Source organism: Mustela nigripes, chromosome 1 (genome assembly GCF_022355385.1).
Source record: "Mustela nigripes isolate SB6536 chromosome 1, MUSNIG.SB6536, whole genome shotgun sequence".
In the NCBI taxonomy this organism is placed as follows: Eukaryota; Metazoa; Chordata; class Mammalia; order Carnivora; family Mustelidae; genus Mustela; species Mustela nigripes.
Genome location: NC_081557.1, coordinates 47974902 through 47998365, shown reverse-complemented (window position 1 = coordinate 47998365; position 23464 = coordinate 47974902). Strand labels below are relative to the sequence as shown.

The 23464-nt window shown below is 53.3% G+C and overlaps 3 protein-coding genes across 5 annotated transcripts; 1 reads left to right on the top strand and 2 right to left on the bottom strand.

Moving 5' to 3' along the window:
- Positions 1-598: 598 nt before the first annotated feature.
- ART5 (ADP-ribosyltransferase 5) lies at positions 599-3433 on the bottom strand. Of its 2 annotated transcripts, none has more exons than XM_059409850.1 (4): positions 3355-3433; positions 1703-2432; positions 1073-1105; positions 599-975 (listed from the first exon to the last, which is right to left on the bottom strand). In XM_059409850.1, exons 1-4 carry the CDS (start codon positions 3412-3414, stop codon positions 923-925), a joined length of 876 nt encoding a protein of 291 aa, XP_059265833.1. In that variant the 5' UTR covers positions 3415-3433; the 3' UTR covers positions 599-922. The 2 variants fall into 2 exon arrangements, with proteins under 2 accessions (XP_059265833.1, XP_059265840.1); XM_059409857.1 differs by having other exon boundaries at positions 599-972.
- Positions 3428-21080, bottom strand: CHRNA10 (cholinergic receptor nicotinic alpha 10 subunit). Of its 2 annotated transcripts, none has more exons than XM_059409838.1 (5): positions 20930-21080; positions 19487-19632; positions 18926-19080; positions 17711-18243; positions 3428-3567 (listed from the first exon to the last, which is right to left on the bottom strand). In XM_059409838.1, the coding sequence occupies exons 1-5, from the start codon at positions 21078-21080 to the stop codon at positions 3428-3430; spliced, it is 1125 nt and encodes a 374-aa protein (XP_059265821.1). The 2 variants fall into 2 exon arrangements, with proteins under 2 accessions (XP_059265821.1, XP_059265812.1); XM_059409829.1 differs by lacking the exon at positions 3428-3567 and adding an exon at positions 16088-17003.
- Positions 11314-15145, top strand: ART1 (ADP-ribosyltransferase 1). Its single transcript, XM_059391145.1, has 4 exons — positions 11314-11376; positions 11692-12469; positions 13537-13578; positions 15066-15145. Exons 1-4 carry the CDS (start codon positions 11314-11316, stop codon positions 15143-15145), a joined length of 963 nt encoding a protein of 320 aa, XP_059247128.1.
- Positions 21081-23464: the final 2384 nt, after the last annotated feature.

Sequence of the window (23464 nt, the reverse complement as noted above, 5' to 3'; positions counted from 1 at the left end):
CCTTTCTTCAGTTGCTAGGTAGAGTCGCCTAGATGGATAAGGGCAGGTGTCATTTAGCAGAAGACTCTGCTGCTTTACTTGTCTCAATAAAATTTCTGTTCTAGATATCAGATGCCTCCAGAGTGTGTAAGAATCTCTGTCTCTTCAGGTTTTGAGATTCCCCTCTCCTCGCCCCTAAAAGGGACTCCTATGGGAGCAGGACAGAGAGAAATGTCTTGCTCTGGGATCCCAGGTGTCCTGGGCTCAGGCTCCTACTTTGAGTTCCTTCAGATCTTTTGTGGAAAGAATTCTGGACTGGAAGGCCGGGAGCCTGGTTTCAATACTAGCTCTCTGACCTTGAGCAAGTTGCTTCCTTCCTTGGCTTTCTATTCCTCATCTGACAAATGGGCCATTGAATCCATCTGTCCACCTTCCTTTCTTCCTTCAGGGAGGTTGTGAGGAATCTCTGGCTGTTAAAGCTTCTGAGTTTGCAAGTTGTGGCATGTGACTGCAGTCTGCACAGGGGACCGTGTCTAGGAGTGCCAAGGCCAGAGCAGGGTAAATGATCTAGTCTCATGAAATAAACCAGTCAGGAAATTTGATGTCACCACACTGCAGTACTGTTTAATTGAGTGGCCATCATGGTACCACCCTTGCTTGTCCCTGGGAATCCCTACCACACAGCAGGGCTCCCTCCACCCTACCAGGGCCTCAGATCCCCCCACATCCTGTTTGGGAGGGGAGATGACTGGGTCAGTCCCCATCCCTGGGGAAATGGTGGCTAAGGCTGGGTCTGAAACCACATTCCCACTTCGAGGCCGTTCGAAGCCCCCTTCTTTGTCAGAAGGTCACAAGTTCCTAGGACTCCTAAGTGGCAGACACTGAGCTTTCAGGGCCCAGCCCCCGAGAGCTGGAAGCCCCCAGGGGCCAAGAGCAGGGTCTTTCAGGAAAGCAGAGAGAAGTCCCCCTTGGAGGCGGAATGTGGCTGTCCTTCTGCTGGAGAGAAAAGAAAGGTGATGGGTCAGCAGGGCCTGGGTGGGTGTTGGTGGGGAGGTATTGAAGCAGCTGAGGGAGAGGGCAGAAGAGTACTCACTTTGTGCAGACACACAGCCGCGCCTCTTCTCCCCTGCAACAGAGCACAGAGTGAGGCCACCATGTGGCTAGACCCTCACTCCCCAAGCTTCCCTTCCCACCAGGCCCTGGCGTGGGCCATTCCCCTTCCCAGTCCAGCTCTCCCTTCTCCTAAACACTGACTTCTGGCTTTCTTTCCTTTTCTGGACCCTGGGAAATTTCCTCAGATTGCTGACCCACTGTGGCTCCTGGCCTGGCCGCTGTCGCTCCTCCATCTGTCCCTACCTCAGTACTGAGGGACAGCATGGGCGTGTCCTGTCAACTGCATTAAGCCCAGGGAACTCCTGAGATCTGAAGCAGCACCCCTGTCATTTTCTTCTGCTTATCTATCTCCTTAACCAGGTTCTTGTGGTCAGTTAGACTGTGCAGCGGATGGAACCTTTTGAGAACATTTAGAGAACCACTCGAGAATTTCATAGAACCAGAAAACACTTCCAGACCTTCTAAGAGCTGGCTGAACCTGTCACAGAGAACAGTAATTCTGGCTGACTTCCAGCCCTCAACTCCCCCATTAACCAAGCAGGTGTCCAGAAGGGGCGTCCCAGCTTACTCCCGCCACCCCACTGTCCTGCCTCCCTCATGCACAGCTCACCACCCAGGTAGGCGCAGTTAAAGTGGCTGCAGGTCTGATTATAGCTCCAGAGAGTCACCAGGCTCTGGGCTCCATCTTGCGAGAACCTGGTGACCAAGAAGACTTCATGTGGGGGGATCAGCACCTCGCGCTCCTCAGGAAAGACAGACAAGGCCTGGATCGGGGCCCCAAAGCAAGTCCTTAGTGAGAAGAAGGTGGCATTACCAAATCTGCGGGCCACTGCCTCATCCAGGGAGCTGGACGCAAACTGGCCCAAGCGGACAGAGTCTCCCAGTCTCCTGGGTTCAAAGTGGAGGGTGCCCACACCTCGGAACACCACCTCCCCAGGTCCCTTGCTGCAGCCTCCACTGCCCCGCAGCAGCTGCAGGGCCCGGGTGAGGTAGAAATGCAGGGCCTTGAAGGGAAAGTGCCTCATGTAGAACTCCCGGGAGCTGCCGCCTGTCCGCACCGCCTGGTTCAGCTCCCAGTACAAGGTGTTAGATGAGTTGGTGTAAACCATGATGGCGATTCCGTGCTGGGCTCTGAAGCCAGGGGGCAGGGTGAGCCGAGGGCGCTTGTGCTCCCAGGCCTCCCGGGCTGCTTCCCAGGATTCCCGAAGCAGGGCGTGGCGGGCCATCTCCTCCTTCAGCAGGGGGGCTGCTTTCTCTTCCATCTCCTCTGCGCAGCCCACGTATGCATCGTCGAAGGTGTCTGGAGCCAGGCCCAGGGGCAGGATGGGAACAGCCTGGGCCTGTGGATGTAGGAAACAGAGAGGCCACATAGGAAAGGGGAGACGTTCAGAGCACTGGACAGGGGCCGTGGTGGCAGATCAGTCCAGAAACAGTATCTCGTTTCTAGGACCAAACATCTAGCGTATGCAATTTGGCAAGAGCTCAAGGGCTTAAATAGCACAGCCACTGGAGGGAGACAGATGTGGGTTCAAATCATGACTTCCCCATCCCAGCTGTGGGATCTTGAGCCAGTTTCTTAACTTTTCTGAGTTTCAGGTTCTCCACGTATAAACTGAGGATCCTTCCAAACTCACAGGGATATTGTGAGGACGGCACACATAGATCTTCACTTCTGTACATCGTGAAGGAGTCATTTTGTCATTAGCAAAGTTCTGCACCTGGTAGGAAGTGGGGCTAGATGACTTCCAAGCACTGTTCTGGCTCTAACAATCAGGATGCAGGTGATAGACAAATATACAGCCAATGTATATTTGACCCGGTCCCCATCCTTAGGTTCTCTTCCCCCTTCATGCCACCACATGAGGACACTGTCAACTCTGAGACTGCTGAGTCCTCTCCTGCTTTAGAAGCCCATATTCCAAACCATGCTTTGGGGGGTTGGGGTGGAGGAGGTCAAGCCCTGGTCTGGGAAGGGCTGCGGGAAGGCAGCACACAGGGAGCCCGAGAGGCTTTGCCTGGGCTGAGCCTGTGGTGGCAGACAGTATATGAAGGAAGGAAGAGCCTAATAGGACCAGTGGGTGGAGGTGGAGGTTCTGGGAAAGAGAATGAGAATGGAGGTTCCTGAGAAGAGGATGAAGAGCACTAGGATCCTAGAGAAGAGCATCTGGCAGAGCTTTTTGAGGCGTCAGCCCCCCAGTCCACCTCTTTTGGGTCTGCCCCTGACCTGTTCCCTTTGTGGCAGGAGTAGGTTCTCCCAGTTACCTGCCAGAGGGAATGGAGGCCGAGGTAGCTGAGAGCCAGCAGCAGAGCCGCCAGCATCATTCCTGGGGGCGACTCAAGAGGGCGAGGTCCAGATGAAGAAGGCACCACTGGCGATGGGCTGGGAGACAGAGATCGGGGTCCCTTCCTCTGGGGTGTGAAGGGTCTCCGTCCGGGATGCGGCCCAAGATGCTGTGGGCGGGGCTGAGGGCGGGCCTAAGGGAGTGGGCGTGGTCTTAGATTTCACTGTGTACCCCTCACAACCCCAGGGCTCCGCTCCCCAGATTCCCACTAGCCCCCACGCTCAGCGTCTTCTGCCCGGGGACCCTTGCAACAGTAAACGCGGAGCCATAATTTGGCTCTGCCTGCAGAAAGGAGGGAAAGGAGAGCCAGGGACCCACCTGGAAGTTCCAGGGGCGACAGCGGGAAGGAACACTGAGCGCTCGGGCCGGCGGGGGGCTTAAGTCCCGGCGGGTGCTGCGCTGTCCCGGGAGTCTAGCCGATCAACAAAGTCCCGCGGCTAACTATAGCCCCCGCGGCGGTAACCCGACACCTCTCTTCTGCAACAACGGACAAGGGGTGGGGAAGCGGGAGTGGCGCGGGAAGGGGCCGAGGGGCGTACCTCCCCTTCCCTAGGACTGCGAGTTCTTTCTCCAGAATCCGGTTTGGCTCCAAGCGAGCGAGACCGGGTTTGGGGGAGGGACCTGCGAAACTTGGCCTCTCAGGTGGGCCCCGACCTGGCGGAGCCCCAGCTCTCAGCCCACTAGACCGGGGGGGGGGGGGGGGGGGGGGCACGAGGGTCCCGCCCACCAAGAACTGTCCGTGGTACACTCGCTGATTTGCATGCAATTTGCATATGGCCCACTCATGGGGGTCACGGGTGATCCAGCATCTGAGGGGCACCCGCCAGCCCCCTTCCCTTCAGTAGGGTTGGACCAGCTCTCTGTCTCACACCCTGAGGGGCCAGCTCCTCTCCCTCCACAGACCCTCTCTCTCTAGACCTCTTAGACCCAGGTGACCCCATGTTTATAAACACTAGCTTTTCCCCTCCCCTGCTGTGGGTCTGTCTATAAATAACCTGGCTCTGAGTTTTGGATGCCCAATCAGAGGTAACAGGAGAAGGGACCAGCTGAGAAATCAGTAAGCAGCTCTGGGGACAGACAGCTTTCTGGCAGCTTGAGCCCTGGGGGTGGGAGGGTTCCTCCCAAAGTGGTCAGGGGAGTTGGGGTCCCAAATGTCAGGATTTAAGAGATGTTTCCTGCTGCTTGCTGGGGCTGAGGTGAGCACAGAAAAGTTAGACTGACTTCAGGGCCTCCATCCTGGTTTGGCTCATTCATTTAGCTCCATTCCCATTGCCCCGTTCCCTCAGGCTGCCAGCCAAGTAAAGAATTTCCTTCCTCTAAAATCCTGCTTTCTCCAAAAATCCTTCCCACATACCAAAAAGACAAACTGTGTGCCTGGGCTTGGAGAAGTGTGGGGAGGGAGATGGGAAAAGTGTCATCCCCCCAAACCAGAGAACTTGTCAGGCAAACACAGCCTCTAAACAAGTACTCTTGTCCTCTTCCAATGAGATGGACCATCCCAAAGATCACCTAGATCAGAATATCCATTCCTCTATTGTTCACCATTACTGTGAAAAACCACATCTTGACTCTTTATCCTGACTGCCTCTCATCCTGGAGGGCCCAGAGCACCTGCAGCTGTTGGAACAGAAGGAACAGCCTGGGACAGCCAGGCCTGCTGAGACATGGCCCTGGTACCAGGTCCACTGGGATCAGGGTTTTGTTCTCTTCCCACATGGAGGTGCTTCTCCTATCCCCAAATGTGGAACTCCAAGGAAGGCCCCAAAAGATGCAGTCAAATTTCGTCACAGAGCCAGGGTCCTGAGTGAGGCAGAAATCCTCCAAGATCACAGAGCAAATCAGTTGCTGGCCAGACCCAGCCTTCTGAATCTGAGAACTCCTTCTTGTACATTAGGGAGTCTCCATGCTCACATAATAGGAACACAAAGTAAGGAGATAATGAGGACAGTCTAAACCCAGTGTGGAGGTGGTTGTTCTAGCCAGGGTCCTCGATGCCTCAGGCCACCTTCTCTCTAGCCCCAGGGGTTCCTTTCTTTATGGGAGTGCACTAGCCCAAGGCAGACTGGACAGAGGCTAGTGTTCCCAAGCCTTCAGGAGACATCCAGAAATAGATGGGGGAGTGTCACATTTCTGAGCAGCTGTGTGGGTACAAGCGGTGGGGGACTGACAGTATAAAGGAGAAACCTGCCTTGCCCCTGTCCTGGTGGCCATAACTGGAGAGCAACACCAGCTTCCCTGGAGAAGGCCTAGGTAAGGGGCACACCACACTCCTCCTGGGTACAGGGCAGGGAAAGACTTTTTTTAAAGGGGAAATTTGGGTTATTGATGATGGAGTTCTAGGAGTCAATAACAACAGTTTCAGGGCAACTTTTATCTTATTCTGTTCAGGCTGCTATAAAATACCACTGACTGGGTAACTTATAAGCAACAGACAATTATTTCTCATAGTTCTGGAGGCTGAAGGTCTGAGATCGCTGTGCCAGCATGGTGAGGTGAAGGCCCTCTTTCTGGCTTGTAGCTGACACCTTCTCATGATGTCCTCACATGGTGGAAGGGGCTAGGGAACTCTGTGGGGTCTCTTTTATGAGAACAGTAATCCCAGAGCGCTCATGAACAAATTATGTCCTAAATGTCCCACCTTCTAAAGCCATCACAGGAGGCATTAAGATTTCAACATATGAACTTTGGAAGGACACAAACATTCAGATCATGGCATCTTTGAAGGAGAGGTCTAGGATACCTGGAGGGTTTGGGGACTTTGGGAAATTGGGGGGTTCCTGAGGAAGGGATTTGGAGTCTCATCCCTAGAAAGGAATGTTCAGTGAGGGTCTGGATGAGGAGAAACTATGCCCAGAGCAGGATGAGAGGAGAAACAGACGGGTGGGTAAGATATAAGGGGTGACCCAGCACCTCCATCTCCTCCCCTCCCATAACCACCCCATTGCTCTGGCCCCACCTCATTCCCCCCAACACTGCTCACCAAAGTCCTCAATCTACCTGTTCTGCAGTGGTCTACACTATTAATGCAACCAGAAAGCCTCTCAGACTCAGCAAACATTCCAGGAGACCTCAGCTGTGCCCGGCTTGGGCTGAGCTCTGGGGACACGGCACAGGTCATACCCAGTCCCTGCCCTCAAGGAACTCACCGGCCAGGAGGGGTGACAGACACATCAGGGCAGCACAGTATGATTAGGACAGTGACTGAGAAAGTACAGGGTGACTGACGAGCACAGAGAAGCCAGAGAGCTCCCTGGAGAATGTGACCCCTGAGCTGAGTCTTGAAAAGTGGAAAGCAGGATGGCAATGTGTGCAGAGCCACAGGAAAGGGAGCAGTGGGGCCTCACCTGCAGCTTTGTTCTGTTCTGTAGAAGCCAAGCGGGGCGGGGGGGGGGGGGGGAGCACAAGGCTGAAGAGGTCATGGAGGGCTAGGTCACAGGGCACCTCAAATGCCAGCATGAGGAGGGCTCTGTCCTAAGGGCATGGAGGGAAGTTGTGTTTTGTTTGTTTGTTTGTTTGTTTGTTTTCCTTTCTAGATGTGTTCTCATCTTTTCCCTCATAATTTTCATCCCAGCATTTTTACTCTATATGCCGAGGTATTTCTTCCAGTCGGATTTAGCACAGAGGATTTTAAGCAGGTAAGCAACCTGACCAGTGGGGCTTTAGAAACACCTGCTCTGTGGAGGGTGGGTCAGCAGGGGTGACAGTGGAGACTGGGGCGTGGGGGAGGGGGGAGGGGTAGACTGAGCCATGAAAGGGACGGGGAAAGGGAAGGAGCTTCTAGGCTAGATCCATATTGTGATCAGCATTAGTTGGCAACTAATTGAGTGTTTGATGAATGTTCGAATGTGCTTGATGAAGTGACCGTCGTGGGTGACTGGGTGAAAAAGGGGGACGGTATATTACATGAGACTCTTCTGAAGGCAAGTCAACAGGAATCATCACAAGCTAGATGAAGCCTAAAGAGGAATTATCACAGGGCGGCTGGGTGGTTCAGTCATTAAACATCTGCCTTTGGCTCAGGTCATGATCCCAGGGTCTTGGGATCGAGCCCTGCATCAGGCTCCCTGCTCAGCAGGAAGCCTGCTTTTCCCCTCCCACTCCTCCTGCTTGTGTTCCCCCCTCTCGCTAGGTCTCTCTCTGTCAAATAATAAATAAAATCTTAAAAAAAAAAAAAAGAGCAATTATCATAAGGGTACCAAGGTATTTCATGGGACCCAAGTGAAGAGCTTCTAGAAACCCAAGGTGTCTCAGTCCACCTGTGCTTTGGCTTCAAAAAACCCTCTCTTTGCTTCTTGGTCCTCTTTTTCTTCTTTCTCTGGCATTCTCATGTCTTCTCAGACTTAAATACACCCATCACACAAATGCCTTATCTTATTATCCATTTTCCTATCTTTTGGACATCTGCCCCTTAAGAATCCACATGTGCCAAACTGAACTCACCGTTTCCCCTTCAAATCTAATGGTTCATTCATTTTTTTGTTGAGCACCTATCATGTGCTGGGATGGGCAAGATGAACTTTTAAAGTCCACTCTGCTCCTCCTCTGTATTGGCAGCCTAGAGCATGAAAACCTCATGTCATTCTTGGTTTTTCCCTCTTCACATCTCCTGTGTCCCATCAGACACCACGTCTAGTAAATTATACCTAGTGGTTCTGGGTTCATCCTCACTGCCGGTATCTTAGGCCACATAATTCAATGTCCTCAGTCTGATATCAGAAGCCAGACTTCCCTATCTCAAGCCTCTGAGCTCTCTCTCTCACTGCCTTGTTTCTGCAGGGCAGAGATGGGGGACAGAAGCAAGGACAAGAGAGTTGGCTTAGTGAGTTTTTGCTGTATAACAAAAACAAAATGTGCCACAAAATCTCAGTGGCATGCAAAGATTTATCCTCGTGCTCATGGGTCTTTGGGCTGACTACCACTTGGCTAAAGTGAGTTTGATCAGGGTCCTTTGCTTCATGTTGCCAGTCTGCCTGAGCTGACCTCCTTTCGGCAGGCCGAGCTCAGGTCCACTCCTTATAAGGTCATTCTGGGATCCAGGCTAAAGGAACAGCTCTGGGCCACATTGTGATGGTTTGTGACCCAAAAGACCCTTTCTCTTGGTTTAGATTCCCCCAAAAGCAGACCCAGAGACAAGGACCTGGGTGTAGTGAGTTCATTTGTAAGTTGATCCCAGAAAGTGAAAGAGTGGCAAAGGGCAACGGAGAAGAAAGCCACCCCCACCTCTGCCCCACAAACAAAAGTGTGTTAATGAGCACACTGTGACCACTGGGATCAACTGGGGCTTAGTCCTGCTGGGATCCTCAGTAGGAAAGGGAATCTGACTACTACCCCTCATTGGTTAAGGGTTGTCCCTCGAAACATTAAATCCCCTGCACATTTGAGCAAGCTTACAGGGTGTTGGAGAAAGCCCTGGACACAGAAATAATATGGAGCAGTAGAGGTGGGGAGCTGGGCAGGAGCTAAGGTGTCCGCATGCATGAGAACTCTCCACTGCACCTGTGTGTGGACTTGCCAGGGACTGAACTATCAGCATTGACCTCCAAGAACCAGAGGGGATTGTGGAGCAGGGACGTTTAATCTGGAACTGGGGGCAGAGACACTGGCACCTGAAATGTATGTGACACTGTGTGAGAGTGTGTGTATCCATTTTCTGAGGAGAGAGTTCAGTTTTCATCAGATTCCCAAAGGAAAAGAACCACTGACTGTCTTACATTGTAAAAGGAGGAAAACAGGAATACCTGTGAATCCGCTTATATGTGCACAGAGGATCTTCGGAAGGATACACAGAAAATGGGAATGTTGGTCTCCTCTGAGGAGATGGGGCGAGGAATTAGTGAGCGGTGTTTTACAGTGAACCGTGTGCCTTTTGGACTATTTAAATTTTGAACAATGGAAATGTATTACCTTTAGAAAATTAAAATTTTAAAACAGTAAAAATTAAAGTTAAGATTGATCTTATTAGTGAGCAGAGATGTGAATTAAAAAGTAGATACCATCTGTGCCCACCGGTTTAGTGAAAGTTCAAAAGAGATCATGATAACCAGCCCTGGCAAAGATGAAGAGGAAAGGGCACACCCATTTACTGTTGTGGAAGGGCAGACCAGGGCCGCTGGCAATTTGGCAGGGCCAAATAAACAATTCATATCCTTTAAACATCATATAACTTCTTGATATCTTTCCTATAAAAATATATATGGCCACAGGTAGACAAAGATTTCCATACACGGATGTTCACCCAAGTATTATGTGTAATGTCAAAAATGTCAAAAAATTAGGAAAAAAAACCATCAATAAGAAAATGGCTGAACAAATTATGGTTTAACTACATTACAAAACCCCATACTGCCATTATAATGAATAAGGTAGATATGTATATATGAATGTATATATGATATAGAAGGAAGTCCTTGATAGACTGTTTCTTGGAAATAAATGTTACAGGATATTTATGTGAAAGCATGTTCCTTTTTCTTTTTGAAAAAAGAAAAATGGGGCGCCTGGGTGGCTCAGTGGGTTAAGCCGCTGCCTTCGGCTCAGGTCATGATCTCAGAGTCCTGAGATCGAGTCCCACATCGGGCTCCCTGCTCAGCGGGGAGCCTGCTTCCCTCTCTCTCTCTCTCTCTGTCTGCCTCTCCATCTACTTGTGATTTCTCTCTGTCAAATAAATAAATAAAATCTTTAAAAAAAGAAAAAAGAAAAATGACAATAAAAACCAAAACCAGCCTGTGTACAGAAAGCTATGTGTGTATGCATATTTAAATATTAAATTATTTGCACGTGCACCAAAAATGGTCCTAAAGCACACTGTTATCACGGTAACGGCAGGCACCGGCAGGAGTGAGAGAGGACACAGAGAGAGAAAGAAGACTGGAGCTTGGACTCTTGATTCATTCATACTTGTTTCTTTTCACTATGAGCAGGCATTAACTTCGTAATGAAAGAAACAAAGAAGTAGCCGCACTGGTTTAGAAACTGCTGGGACTCTGCCTTCTTGGAGCCTCCCTTCCCACTCCATCCTCTCCTCATCTACAGGACCCCTCACCCCCTGGGGTCTACACCTGTCCCTGCCCAGGAAGCTGTTGAGAGCTTAAGGGAGGAGGGCTCAGTACACCGCAGGACTGCGGGAGGGAAGGATGGCTGGATTCTGTCCCTGGAATAGCTCCATGGCCCCACCAGCTGGCCTGTCCTGGACCTGTTCCAGCCTCACATCCCCCATGGGGTGAAGCCCAGACCTCTTACTGGGGCAGTCAAGACCTTTCACGACTGGCTCCAGTCTTGCCAACACTCCCTCACTGCAAGCTCTGCCACGCTGGACAAAATGTCTTTCACTTTTTACATCCAATACCTTGGCTCTTCTCATTTCTGCTGCCCTAGATGCCTTTCCCACCCCAAATCCCACTCCTCTCCCAGTCTCCACTGCTTGAAGGCTTATTCTATTCTCCCTGTAAGACCCTGTTCAGATAACGTCTTCTCCAGGAAGTCTCCCATGTTCCTGCCGGCAAGAAGGGTCCTTTCTCTTAAGCCTTCATTTCTTTCTTTTCTTAAAGATTATTTATTTATTGGATAGCAAGAGAGCACAAGTAGGGGTGAGGGGCAGAAGGAGAAGCAGACTCCCCACTGAGCAGGGAGCCTGATGAGGGGCTCCATCCCAAGACCCTGCGAGCATGACATGAGCCGAGGGCAGACACTTAACCTACCGAGCCACCTAGACACCCCGAGCCTTCGTATCTCTGTTGTGACTCTATGCCAACCACTGCGAGTGGTACAGACTAGGTGCCCATTGATGTTTATTCATCTGTACAGATTAACATTCTCATTTTCTAGATGAAGAAACTGAGACCCAAAGAGAGACAGTAACTTGTCCAGGGCTCCCTCCAACATGCAGACCCCTGCCATGCTGTGTCTGCTGCTTGTGTGCACGGGCCTCCTGGAAGCGCCGCAGGTGTGGTCATCCCCCACTGTGTCCCTGTCACTGGGAGCTGCACTGCGGGCTTCCTCTGAACTCTGGCGGGGGTTGGGGAGTGGGGGAGTCGTGGGAGGAGAGAACAACTGATATTTCCAGTGGGGCTCGCCCGGCCTGAGGGGACAGCCTCAGACCCTGGTGTCGGAGAGAGGGCAGCTAGTTGTTCCCAATCCCTTTTCCCTCAAGGTGGCTTTGGGGCCATCAGTGTCCTTCTCCTCTCAGTGGAGAAATGTAATGACAGGCTCCCATCTCCTGAGGCTCATCCTCTCAGTCCTTATCCTCCCTCTCTGCCAGGCCCAGAGCCACCTCATCTCTCAACGAGACCTATTCTCTCAAGAACTGCCCCTGGATATGGCCCCAGCCTCCTTTGATGACCAGTATGAAGGCTGTGCAGCAGCCATGACAGCAGCTCTCCCAGATCTCAACCAAACTGAGTTCCAGGCCAACAAAGTATACGCGGATGGTTGGGTGCAGGCAAGCAGCCAATGGCAGGACCGCCAGGCCTGGGGGCCAGAGTGGGTCCTGAGCTCTACTGGGTTGCCCCCGCCACCCCCTGGCTTCCGCGATGAGCATGGGGTGGCCCTCCTGGCCTACACCGCCAACAGCCCCCTGCACAAGGAGTTCAATGCCGCTGTGCGTGAGGCAGGCCGCTCCAGAGCCTACTACCTCCACCACTTCTCCTTCAAGACACTCCATTTCCTGCTGACCGAGGCCCTACAGCTGCTGGGCAGGGGCAGTTCGCCCCAGTGCCACCAAGTGTTCCGAGGGGTGCATGGCCTGCGCTTCCGGCCGGCGGGGCCCGGGGCAACGGTCAGGCTGGGGGGTTTTGCCTCCGCGTCCCTAAAGAATGTTGCAGCCCAGCAATTTGGGGAGGACACCTTCTTTGGCATCTGGACCTGCCTCGGGGTACCTATCAAGCGCTACTCCTTCTTCCCTGGGGAGGAGGAGGTGCTGATCCCCCCCTTCGAGACCTTCCAGGTGATCAACGCTAGCAGACCGGCCCAGGGCCCTGTCCGCATCTACCTCCGGGCCCTGGGCAAGCACAGCACCTACAACTGCGAGTACATCAAAGGTAGGCAGGCACGCGCCTGGCCACACCTGGGCACAAGACAGGCTTGCCCCTGGGGCTCAGGGGACATGTACATAAGTACCACAATCAAATGAACAGTGAGGGGGACCCAATTCTGTCCCTCTCCCCGCCACCCCGATCCTATGCAGCTAAGGGAAGACAGGCTTCTGAGGTAGTATGCCACTTGCCCTTGGAGGTACCTAAGCCAGGGCTGGCCACTTGCCCACGGGAGGCTGAAGAGCATTTCCAGACCGAGGCAGGTAGCCATTTGAGGGCCAAATGGAACTGGTCAGGCTTTTCTTCCAGCTGGAAGCTGGAAGGCAATTAATTTCTGGCCACAGTGCTGACACCCAGACCATTGTTGCCAGGTATGAGGAAGAGCCCCAAACTCAGTTTCTGAGAGGAGTGTGTGTGTTCGGCTGAATGAAACCCTGTGCTGTTGTGTGGACTGGATGGGGGTGCCGGCAGGATGCTGAGACAGCAGTTGGGTTCCGTAGTCCCAGCTCAGTCTATTGATCCCCCAGGACCCACCAGAGGTAGAATCATGAGGACAGGCCCAGGTTCCTAATCTCTGAAGGGGCTGTGGGCTGCTGGTCCTGGCTGAGTGATGCCTGGGGCCTTGTGAGGCCCACTTTGCATCATTAGAGCCAGGTTGTTGGCTGAACTGTGGACCACATGTAAAATGGGAGAAGGTCCAGTATGGCTTCCGTTCCCACCAGGGACAGCATCATGGGTGTGCATGAGTTGACAGAAGGTGAGGAAGACATGAAAAGTACATGAACTAGTGCCTCCTTGGCTGGGACACAGCCTGGGAGAGGTGGTCACACAGGGAGGCAAAGTTACAGGCCAGGGAAGCAGGAAGAGCACCCAGAAGAGACCCTGGCTTTGAGGGCTGGCTCCCTTCTAGCTCTGCTGCTCATGGGTTCAAGTCAAACACAGGCAAAGGAGGCCCCACCATAAGGAAGCCCGTTAGAGGAAAATGTACCAGCTTCCATGAGAAAAAGCCAGAGATGGACCAGAGGGTTCTAGGGTTCCTTCCTGTCCTGAGAGCCTTGGTTTCTTCCCTACAGACAAGCAGTGCAAGTCCAGGTCTTGCCAACTTGGTAACTCAGGTAAGAGCCTCAAGCTTCTGCAGGGCTCAGCTCAAGGGTGAGAGGGCTGCCCTGGGGTGGCACTCCTGTCCTGCATGCACAGCCCTGCGCAAAGGAAAACAACCCCCTCTAATCCAAACAAGTAAACCCTCTCAAGCAGACCCTGTGAGGGTGGTGAACCTACCTCAGAGGTCATGCGTGAATGTATGGGGCAGTGGTCATGCAAGCTTACATACCTGCCCCCCACCCAAGTCTGGGGCTGCCCCCTCCCTCACAGGAGGCCACTGATGGGGCCCCAGAGAGATCTGGGCTGCACTGGGGGCATGGAGTCCCATGGCCATGCCCACCCACAGTCCTCCCTGGGCCTTCTCCTTCAGCTGCAAAACCCACTGTCTCTATCACTGCCCTCAGGACTCCCTCAGACCACCTTCCAAGGTAGTGGTCAGGCTCTGGGTGCTGGAGACCTGGGCTCTCATCCAGACTCTGCCCTAACTCTCTCTGTGACCAATCAAGCCCTCTCTGAGCCTCAGTCTTCCTAGCTGTATAATATGCATATTAGACTAGATGATCCCCAGGTCCCTCTCAGCTGTGACTCTTTCCTTCCTTTGAATACCTTCTGTACCCGGGCCTGCCTGGGCCTCACTTCTCCAGGTGGGAAGGGGCTTTTCAAGGAACCAACTGGAATAGGCCAGGAGACTTCAGCCACTACTCCCCCTTAGGTCCCTCCTCCCTCCTCCAGGGCTCTATGAACAGTGGACAGGAAGGAGCCTTAGACTTCATTTTGTTCCCACCATTCTCCATGACATAATACCATTCAGAGTTCCAGGAATCCTCACCACGACCCAGTGGTGTAGGCTCCGTCATCGTCCCTGTTCTACAGATGAGGGAACTAAGCCCCAGAGAGGCAACCGGCCCTACACACACAGCTAGTCAGGGCTGGGGTCCAGACAGCCAAACTCTGAACCACCACCTCTCCCCAGACACCATCTCATTTTATTCTTACTGTACAATTAACTATTGGAAGGGGAAAGAAAAGGCAGTATATCATTATATAGTAAAGGGAGACCCAAAGATAGAAGAGACCTGCCCAAGGGGACAGAATGAGTCAGTGGCAGAGCCAGGGTCAGAATCCAGATCTCCAGCCTCCAACCAGCTTGAGTGCCGGTAATGTCATCTCACGCAGTGGACAAGGCTAGGATTCCCCCCAGTAATCAGAGGTTGCACAGGGGGCAAAGATAAGCATCACTAGAGCTCACTCATGGCCACCCTAGAATGGCTCATTTTTGTCGGAAGGAGGCAGGGGCACAGAACCTCCTAGTGCCATCTGGAAAAGGGCCCGGGGCCCTTTCATCTGCCTGCTGTCCTCCCTGAATTCTTGCTTTTCATATCTGGCTCCCATTCCACCTTGTGGGTCAGTGTTTCCAGCCCACTCTGCTCATTCCTCTTATCGTGTTTGTGTACCTTATTTTGCACTGAAACCTCTCTCTCTGCCTCTGTTTTTCCTGCAGCCATGGGTCAAGGCCCCTCTTCTTCAGTCTGGTCCCTCCTACTGCCAGTCTGGCTCCTTGTCAGGGGAACCTTTCCATAGAGTCCAGGCCTGCCATGATCCATCCAACACTGAACAGCCCCTCCTGGCCACCGCGCTGCCTCAGCCCGACATGGGGATGTCGGCCCCCTATGTGCTTTAAGAGCAGCCAGGATCCATGGTGACCCTCTGTAAGCAATTCTGGGACTTTCTCTGGCAGCTGCCAGGTTTGCTGATGGAGAATTTAGGGAATCTGGGGACTGAGCCTTCCCCAAGGCTTTAAGAGTGAGACACTGAAAGGGGGCAGCAGTCTTTAATGGCAGGCAACCACTCATTTGGAGACTAACGATGAAACTAGTTTGAGGAGGGATTGGGGAGGAAAGCACTTGGCCACGGTATTTGCTGGTATTACTCGTGGCTCACATATGCACCTGGAAAGCTCCCATTCACTCTTCCAGGAAGGCTTCTCTGACCTCCCCCAGCTGGTTGGGCTAGGGCTCCTGCCTCTTTGCTCCCACGGGTCCCTGGCTGCTTCCCTACACCACATGTCAGTGTTTGCCTCCCAAGTCAGTCTGGGAGCTTCCTGAGTGCAGGGACTGGGTCTAAAGCACAGGGGTGGTGCCAGACAGACAACACGTGACAGTCGGAAAGAAACAAACCCCTCGTGAATGTCTCACTGCTGCACTGCCCCACCTTGGTCACTTTGAAGCTCTTTGAATGTCAGTGTGTGGGAATGATGTGGACGGGCTCCAGCTCCAGAGGGCAGAGAGCAGGACAGACAGCAGAGACAGCATCAGGTCCACTGCCAGGGTCTCACCTGAAGACTCCGTTGAATTCTTGTCAGCAAAGACATGATCTCTGCCTTGATCTATGCGTCCTAAGGCTCCTGTCTCTAAAGACACAAACCTGGACCCCTACTTTCCACTACCACAGGCCCCGAGGTAAAACAGCATTGAAGAGGTGTGAGGCACACACTTTATTGTAAGTTGAGTCTTTGGGGCTGAATCCTCATGTGGCCTCCTCTGGAAACGAGAGAATGAATTCTGGATCCCCTTCCCCGAGTCCTTCCTAACACAGCAGCCACGGAGGAAGGAAGAGAAAACAAGAAGTATGGTCGTTCTGTTTCTCATGTGACCTGCACTCTCGCCACCAAAAGCTCTAACATGCAGCATCGAAATTCAATTCTGCCCCTCCAGGACTGTGTTTCGATCTTGGCCCTTCTTAGAGTGCCCCTTCTGTAGGAATTAGGGCAGTGGCAAGCTATGGATTTCCCTTAAGGTTTAGGGTATATAGACAAGCGATCCCTGTGGTTTGTGAAATCAGCAGTGCTAAGCCTGGAGGAAGAGTGTCGCCAGCTCTTAGGCACAGTAGGGAGAGACTAGGTGGCCTAGCAGAGAGCCAACCACCACCTGGCCTTTCCATTCCTCTCTGGAGGGACTGTGGCTGCACCAGACCCCTGGAACTCACAGGGCCTGCACCAGCACCAGGAGGCTCATGACCAGGGCCATGGAGAAGAAGATGCCCAAGAAGAAGCGATCCATCACACGGGCCAGTCGCTTCCAGTCCTCATAGCGGCGCTGGGCAGCCCGGTGGCTGTGGAAGGTGTTAGCAATGGTAGCTACGTGGCGCAGGAGGGCTTCCTGACGGCACAGACACTGTGGCTCACGGCAAGGAACTGCTGGAGGGCGAGCACCTCCGTTAGGAGGCTGGGGACTAGGGGGTGACTCAGGTGGTCTAGACTGCCCACAGGGCTCCCCTCGTTCCCGCACGCACAGGCCTCGTGCCAGGCGTCCCAGCAGGAGGGCCCGAGCCCAGGCTGGCACTGGTCGGGCGCTGGGACCACAGTAGTGCAGGTTCATGATAAGGATGGTGAGCGCTGTGGAGAATGTGACCATGGTCATGGTGGCCATGTAGTACTTCCCTGCAAGAGAGAGAGTAATCTGGGGCCCAAAACAAGAACTCAGGGGGCCTGAGCTTGACCACCGCCTCAACACAAACAGGCACCAGCTCACCCACCCTGAGGCTTTCAGGACCCTCCAATCCCAATGGATGGAACCAGGAAGGACATAAGGGCCAAGATCTCTTCATCCCCTATTCTTACAAGCGGGTTCTCAGAAGCTACCTGCTCCCTAATTGTTCTCCTCACTGCTGGACACTGCACTCCCCCACAGACCGTGACAGTCACTCTCAAATGGTACGAGCGCAATCTGGGGGTAAGTTACTGATCCTTTTGCACAACTGGGATAACAGAACCTACCTCTAGATGTGTCGTGATGCCTCTCTGAGTTAATTAAAAAAAAAAAAAAAAAAGTCACGTGCTTAGGAGAGGGCCTGGCACACAGCCAGAACTCAACGCATTTTGCCGGCTAGGACAGGTGAGGGGCGGGGTGTCCCTCCTCTCCCCTCCATCTCCGAATGAGGCACGCTCCCAGGATGCTCCCTCCTCCCGCACCGACCTGGGGTTGCTGCGGGGGGCCGGTCCCTACCCTACCCTACCCCGCCCCGCCCCGCCCCGCCCCGCCCCGCCCCTGTGGAGACCCGCGAGCCTGGGCCGGGAGACCGTCTCTGGGAGGCGGAGGCTCTCTCTTCGCGCCCCTGCCCCCCCAGCACCGCCCCCTCGCGGCTCACCGATGAGCGGCACGCTCTCCGCCGGCGGCATGCTCTCAGCCAGGAGCAGCTGGAAGACGGTGAGCGCCAGCAGCACTGTGACGCCGAGCGACACTTTCTCGCCCGAGTCCGCCGGCAGGTGGAAGGCCAGCGGCGCGAGCAGCGAGATGAGCACGCAGGGCAGCAGCAGGTTGCACACGTAGGCGGCGGCGCGCCGGCGCAGCAGCAGCGTGAAGGTCACGTCGGGGTAGGGCTCCGAGCAGCAGCCGTAGGTGAGCACGCGCCGCCGCGCCGGCATGCCCAGCACGCGCCACTCCACGTTCTCCACGAAGTCGGCCAGGCTGGCGGCGGTGCCGCGTGGACGCACGTCCAGCTGGTGCCCGCCGTGCGTCCAGGAGCCGAACGTCAGGCCGCAGCGCTGCGCGTCAAACGGGAAGGCCGACACGTCCACGCGGCACGAGCTGCGCGTGATGGCCGGCGCGTCCCAGCGCACGGCGCCGTCGTGCCGCAGGACCACGTTGGTGCTGGCGGAGGCCGGCGGCTGCGCGTCCGCCCTGCGGGGCAGGCAGGGTGGGACTCCCTGAGGCGGCAGCGCGCGCGGAGCCTGCCGGCCGCGCAGAGGACAGAGCAGGTGGCAAAGAGGCGCCTGCGTGCCTTTGGAGGCTTAGAAGGGGTGGCGCCTGCAGGGCCGAAAGGAGACCCAGATCTAGGCCCGGGCAGTGTGAAAACACATCTGCAAGAGCCGACGCCCGGCTGCATGGTGTCATGTGAGAATCTCCTGGAGGGCCCCCGGGGAAAACATGCAGAGCTCTATGTTGTCTGGGAAACACTGAACTGCTTTAGGTGGCATCAAGGAGGGCTCCACAGGGATATGCCCTGGAGGAAGTCCCCAGGCAGGCCCTCGGGGAGTCCTGAGAGACTTGGAGCAGGCCTGAGAGGGTGGAGAATGCCGTCAGGGGCACTTGCCTCCCAGAACCCTCTCTGTGAGGGGCACGGAACTGGCCCTGGACTACACAGTGAGTTCCCAGGAGACATTCAGCCTGCGTCGGCTTGGGACAGACTAAAGAGGGGGTGTCCTGGAGGGGCTGTGAGCTCCTGGCAGCTTAGGAGGGTCCTGGGGGAAAAGCTTCCAGGTTAGGTTTGGGGGGGTGGGGATGGGGAATCAGTGGATAACCTAGAGCCTGGGGCAACGGTGGGGAGGGGTTATGATAGGGGAGGGGCCCAGGAAGACACTACTTGTTGTAGAGTACGATGTCTGGTCGCCACACGAGACTGCTGGGGATGCGGATAGCGTCAAGGCCACCGTAGGCATCGGGGTCCCATCGTAGGTAGGCATCTGTCCACTCCTGTCGGATCCACAGGTACAGGGTCAGCACCTGGTTCCGCTCATCCTAGTGGGGGGCAGGGAGTGGGCATAAAGGTGGACACATCTATGTGCACACCCTTCCCTGTGTGTAACACACTTACCTACAGAGCTCTGGAGGGACCACAAAACCAGCTGTCTCACAGTTCAGTTCCTACACAGGCCTGACCTTGCTATGTGACCTTGGCAGTTCCTTTTCTTCTTTAGCCCTCAGTTTCCTTAGTAGTTACATGGGTGGTAATTCCTGCCAGGCAGGAATGCAAGTGTGCAAAGTGTTGAGCACACTGTGGGCACCCAACAATTAGTATCTGTTATTATTGTTGTTGTTAATATTAACATTTATAGAAAAGAATTGTTTGGAGAATAATCCCAGTCTCTCACTGCACCCCACCCCACCCCCACGCCAGTTCCTTGACACTACCACCACAACACACCATGTCGATGATCTGGGACAATGTCACCTCCAGGGTCACATTCAGAGCCTGGTCTGTGTCTGCCACGGGTCTCAGGGCACTTGTGTAGTTGGCAAAGAGATCACGGAAGAGTTTGTGAGCCAGCTTGCCCTCGGCGCCCAAGCACTCTGGGGGACCAGGAAGAAGGGTTGTCCATCTGAGACCTTGTCCAGAGGCCTCTGTTCACACCCTCCACCTGCCTGTGGCTGGGCCCTGTCACCTGGTCTGCTGTCTCATGGCTACCTACTTGGCCCTCCTGAGGTCTGCTCTGTCCATCTAGCTGTGGCTCTCCCTCCTCCCTGGACTGCCTCCGTGGAAGAGCGAGGTGGAGGCCGAGGAGTGAATTGATACTGTCTTCTGGAGCAAGGCTGACAGGTTTCTTCCCCACCCTTTCCCTTCCTAAAGACCTGGGTTCTGCCCACCCTACTGCGAATGCCAGAGGGGCCCAAATAGGTGACAGGAGTACCGCCCTTCACCTAGGTGTTGTGAGCCCCTTTGCCACCACCCCCTACTTTCTCTCTAACCTATTTCCACTTATCCAGCTACAAGTCTATGGATTTTTTCAAAGCTTCTGATGCCATGGGCCATTCTGTCCTGAAAACACTCTCTTCCCTAGGCTTCCGTGACACACATTGTTTTCAGGCCCTGACTCACGTGTTGTTCCCCAGAAGCCTGTCATTGTCCTTTTCTTTTTAGCCTGAATTTTTCTCCTCAGCTCCAGACCCATAAACACAACAGTTCACTCCGGAACGTCCTATTGGCTCCTTAAACTCTGTAGGTCCAAAATAGGAACTCATTTCCCACCCCCATGCTCTGAAACCCCGTTCCTTGTTCTGTGGTCCCTCTCAGCAAACAGCACCCAACCCCCCATGACGTCAGCCAGAAATCTGGGAGTTATCCTTCCTTTCTGCCGCCTCCCTCTGCACCCCTGCCCGTACCTAGGTCCCGTCAGCCATGCTGCTGGGCATCCTTTGAATGTCTGGTCGCCCCTGCAGCTTGAGTGGACCCAGCAGCAGCCTCCTCACAGCTCCTGCTGCTGGTGCAGCCTCTTTCACCCTCCCCCACATTTCTGAGATGAGGCTTTTAAACACTCAAGTCTGACCAAGCCAGTAGCTGCTTAAAACTATTCAATGGCTCCCCATTGCCTGCTGGATAAAATCCAAACTCTGCCTGGCGTTCAACTACCTTCATAATCTGCCCCACCCTCACCCCCTTGGCTTGTCCATCACTGCTCCCACCAGAGCCAGGCAGGTCTCCTGTCCTTCTCTTCAGTACCTCCATCCTCCGTGCTACCCAGATAGAGTGCTGATTCCCAGCAAAGAGAAATTCCCAGTAAAGAGAAATTAGATGTGGACAGAGATCTGGGGAAGAAGGGAAACAGCTGCAGGGCCCGCTGGTGCAGGGCTGGTTTACTGCACGTCACACCTGGAAACAGTGAGAACAGAAACAGAAGGCCCAGGCTGGAGACCGAGAAGCCGAGGCTGAAGTGGTGGCTCCTGGGCCCCATGCTCCTGCCACAGCAAGACTTAGGGCTGGTCCGAGGGTGTGAGTCTTGGGACCCCACGGAGGGCAGCATCAGGCTGTGCTGGCAAGGACGATACCTGGAAGTCAGAAGTAAGACTGAGATCTCTGCTGAGGAGCCCTGTGGCCCTTCCAGTTTTCTGACCCTCCTGTTTGTACTTGCCCTTGGGTTTTAGTACTTGATCTTGGCATCTGCTCATTCTCCTCCGCCGGTCCTTGCCTCTTCTAGTCTCTGTCCCTGCCCTTTTCTCTACTCTCCCCCATCCCCCGCCCCTCTTACCTCCCACTCAGCCTCTCTATCTCCATTTCCTTGTGTCTCTTCCTCTGGAACTCTTTCTTGCTCTCTGCCTCTTTGACTTTGGTCTTCCTCCTTCCACTCTCTCTTCCTTTCGCCTTCTATTTCAACCCCCTAACTTCCTTTCTCTGGCCCCCATACCTCGACTCCGGATGAGCCTGGTACACTCTCAGCAGGACAGGGGCAAGGACTCTTCATCAGCCTTGAGCCCTCTGAGGCATAGGGCTGCAGGCCCCTCCCCTTCGCCCTTTTCATTAGCTTATTTACAGGGCTGGGACACCTGTGCCCATGGGAACAGAGCAACTGAAGCTGGCACCTCAGGTTACTGGGACCTAAATTATTCAAATCATAATGCAGCACCCAGGCTCAGCTCAAGCGCAGCCTGGGGTGTTGGAGAGCAGAGATGCTGGGGTCAGGATCTGCAAAAGACTGGGCCTAAGAGTGTCAGGGGTCAGAGCCGTGGGTGGTGGTGTCCTCCTAGCTCTGCCACCATTGCTGGATTCTGTTTTTCAAGATTTTATTTATTTATTTTTCAGAGAGAGAGGTGGGGATGGCACAAGCAGGCGGAGGGAGAAGCAGGGTCCTTGTTGAGCAAGGAGCCCAATGCAGGACTCGATCTCAGGACCTTGGGGTCATGACCTGAGCCGAAAGCAGACACTTACCCAGGCGTCCCCATTGCTGAATTCTTGAGGCTCCCTTTATTTTAATTTTTTAATTTAAATGCAGTTAGTTAACATATAGCATATCATTAGTTGCAGAGGAAGAGTGTAGTGATTCATCAGCTATGTATAACACCTAGTGCTTATCACATCACATGCCCTCCTTAATGCCCATCACCCAGTTACTCTGTCTCCCCACCCAGCTGGAGGCTCCCTTTAGACTGATAGCTCTGCCTCCAGTAAGAGATGGAGCACATCGGTCCAGGCTGGGCACTTTGTGCCAAGCGAGCTCTCCCCTCCTGGGGGGAATGGGACTGAGCCTTAGCTGAGCCTGTGGCTCCAGGTGACCCCGCAAAGCTGGAGATGAGGCTCACATCCTCATCTCCAGCTCCCGACAGCCATCACGATCCAAGTCTCTATGTTCTCTCCATGCCCCAACACCATAGGTGACATTGGGTAGCAGGAAAAACACAGGCTTTAGAGTCACCTTCAGCTCTGTCTTATGAGCAGTTTGACCTGTGCAAGATATTGAAACTCTTTGGGTTTGTTTTCTCATACAGGATAATGTGATTAACAGTCCTCACTTTGGAAGTTATAAGGAATAAATGAAACAAGCAATAACACAAGGCAAGTGCCTAGAACATTGCCTGATGCACAGCAGTTAACAAAAAGCATGTATACTATAATCCCAGTGAATTACTTAGAATATTCCATCTTCAGGAGCACACCCTTAGATTCACAAGCCCCCAGCCCCAGGCAACCACTATTCTACTTTCTCTCTCCATGATTTTGACTTAATAGCTCATGTGAGTGGAATCACATATTCTTCATTTAAAAAAAAAAAGATTTTATTTATGAGAGAGATAGCACGAGCAGGGGAAAAAGGGGCAGAGGCTGAGAGAAAAGCAGACTCCCTGCTGAACCGTGAACCCAACGTAGGGTTCGATCCTGGGATCGAACATGTCAGAAGTTCCTTATTTTAAGGCTGTATATATTTTATTGTATGTATATACTACATTTTGCTTATCCATTCATTCCCTGAGGAATACTTAGGTTGCTCCCACATTTTAGCTAGTGTGAATAATACTGCTGCATAAGAAAGTAGAAATATTTCTTCAAGACTTACTTTCAGTTCTTTTGGATTATATACTCAGAAATGGAATTGCTAGGTCATATGGTAATTCTATTTTTTATAATTTGAGTAATCACCATACTACTTTCTACAGTGGCTATAATATTTTTTCCCCACCAATAGGGTTCAGTGGTTCCCATTTCTCCACATCCTCACTGACAGCTGTTACTTTATTTTGTTTTGTTTTGTTTTTATACTAGCCATCCTAATGGGCACAAAGTCATATCTTACTGTATTTGATTTACATTCCCCTAATTAGTGGTTAAGCATCGTATCATGTGTTCATTGGTCATTTGTATGTCTTTTTTGGAGAAATATCTTTTCAAGTCCTTTGTCCATTTATTAAATTGGTT

Excerpts from the sequence above, each read along its gene's own strand:
- CHRNA10 (XM_059409829.1), bottom strand. The coding sequence starts at position 21,080 with ATGCTGCCCTCCGTGGGGTCCCAAGACTCACACCCTCGGACCAGCCCT. Across the intron at positions 19,081-19,486 it reads TGTCCCAGATCATCGACATG|GATGAGCGGAACCAGGTGCT; the intron begins GTGTGTTGTGGT and ends GCCCCCCACTAG. Across the intron at positions 18,244-18,925 it reads GACATCGTACTCTACAACAA|GGCGGACGCGCAGCCGCCGG; the intron begins GTAGTGTCTTCC and ends CCTGCCCCGCAG.
- ART5 (XM_059409850.1), bottom strand. The coding sequence starts at position 3,414 with ATGATGCTGGCGGCTCTGCTGCTGGCTCTCAGCTACCTCGGCCTCCAT. Across the intron at positions 2,433-3,354 it reads GCCTCCATTCCCTCTGGCAG|GCCCAGGCTGTTCCCATCCT; the intron begins GTAACTGGGAGA and ends CTACATCCACAG. Across the intron at positions 1,106-1,702 it reads TAACTGCGCCTACCTGGGTG|GGGAGAAGAGGCGCGGCTGT; the intron begins GTGAGCTGTGCA and ends GCTCTGTTGCAG.
- ART1 (XM_059391145.1), top strand. The coding sequence starts at position 11,314 with ATGCAGACCCCTGCCATGCTGTGTCTGCTGCTTGTGTGCACGGGCCTC. Across the intron at positions 11,377-11,691 it reads GCCTCCTGGAAGCGCCGCAG|GCCCAGAGCCACCTCATCTC; the intron begins GTGTGGTCATCC and ends CCTCTCTGCCAG. Across the intron at positions 13,579-15,065 it reads TTGCCAACTTGGTAACTCAG|CCATGGGTCAAGGCCCCTCT; the intron begins GTAAGAGCCTCA and ends TTTTTCCTGCAG.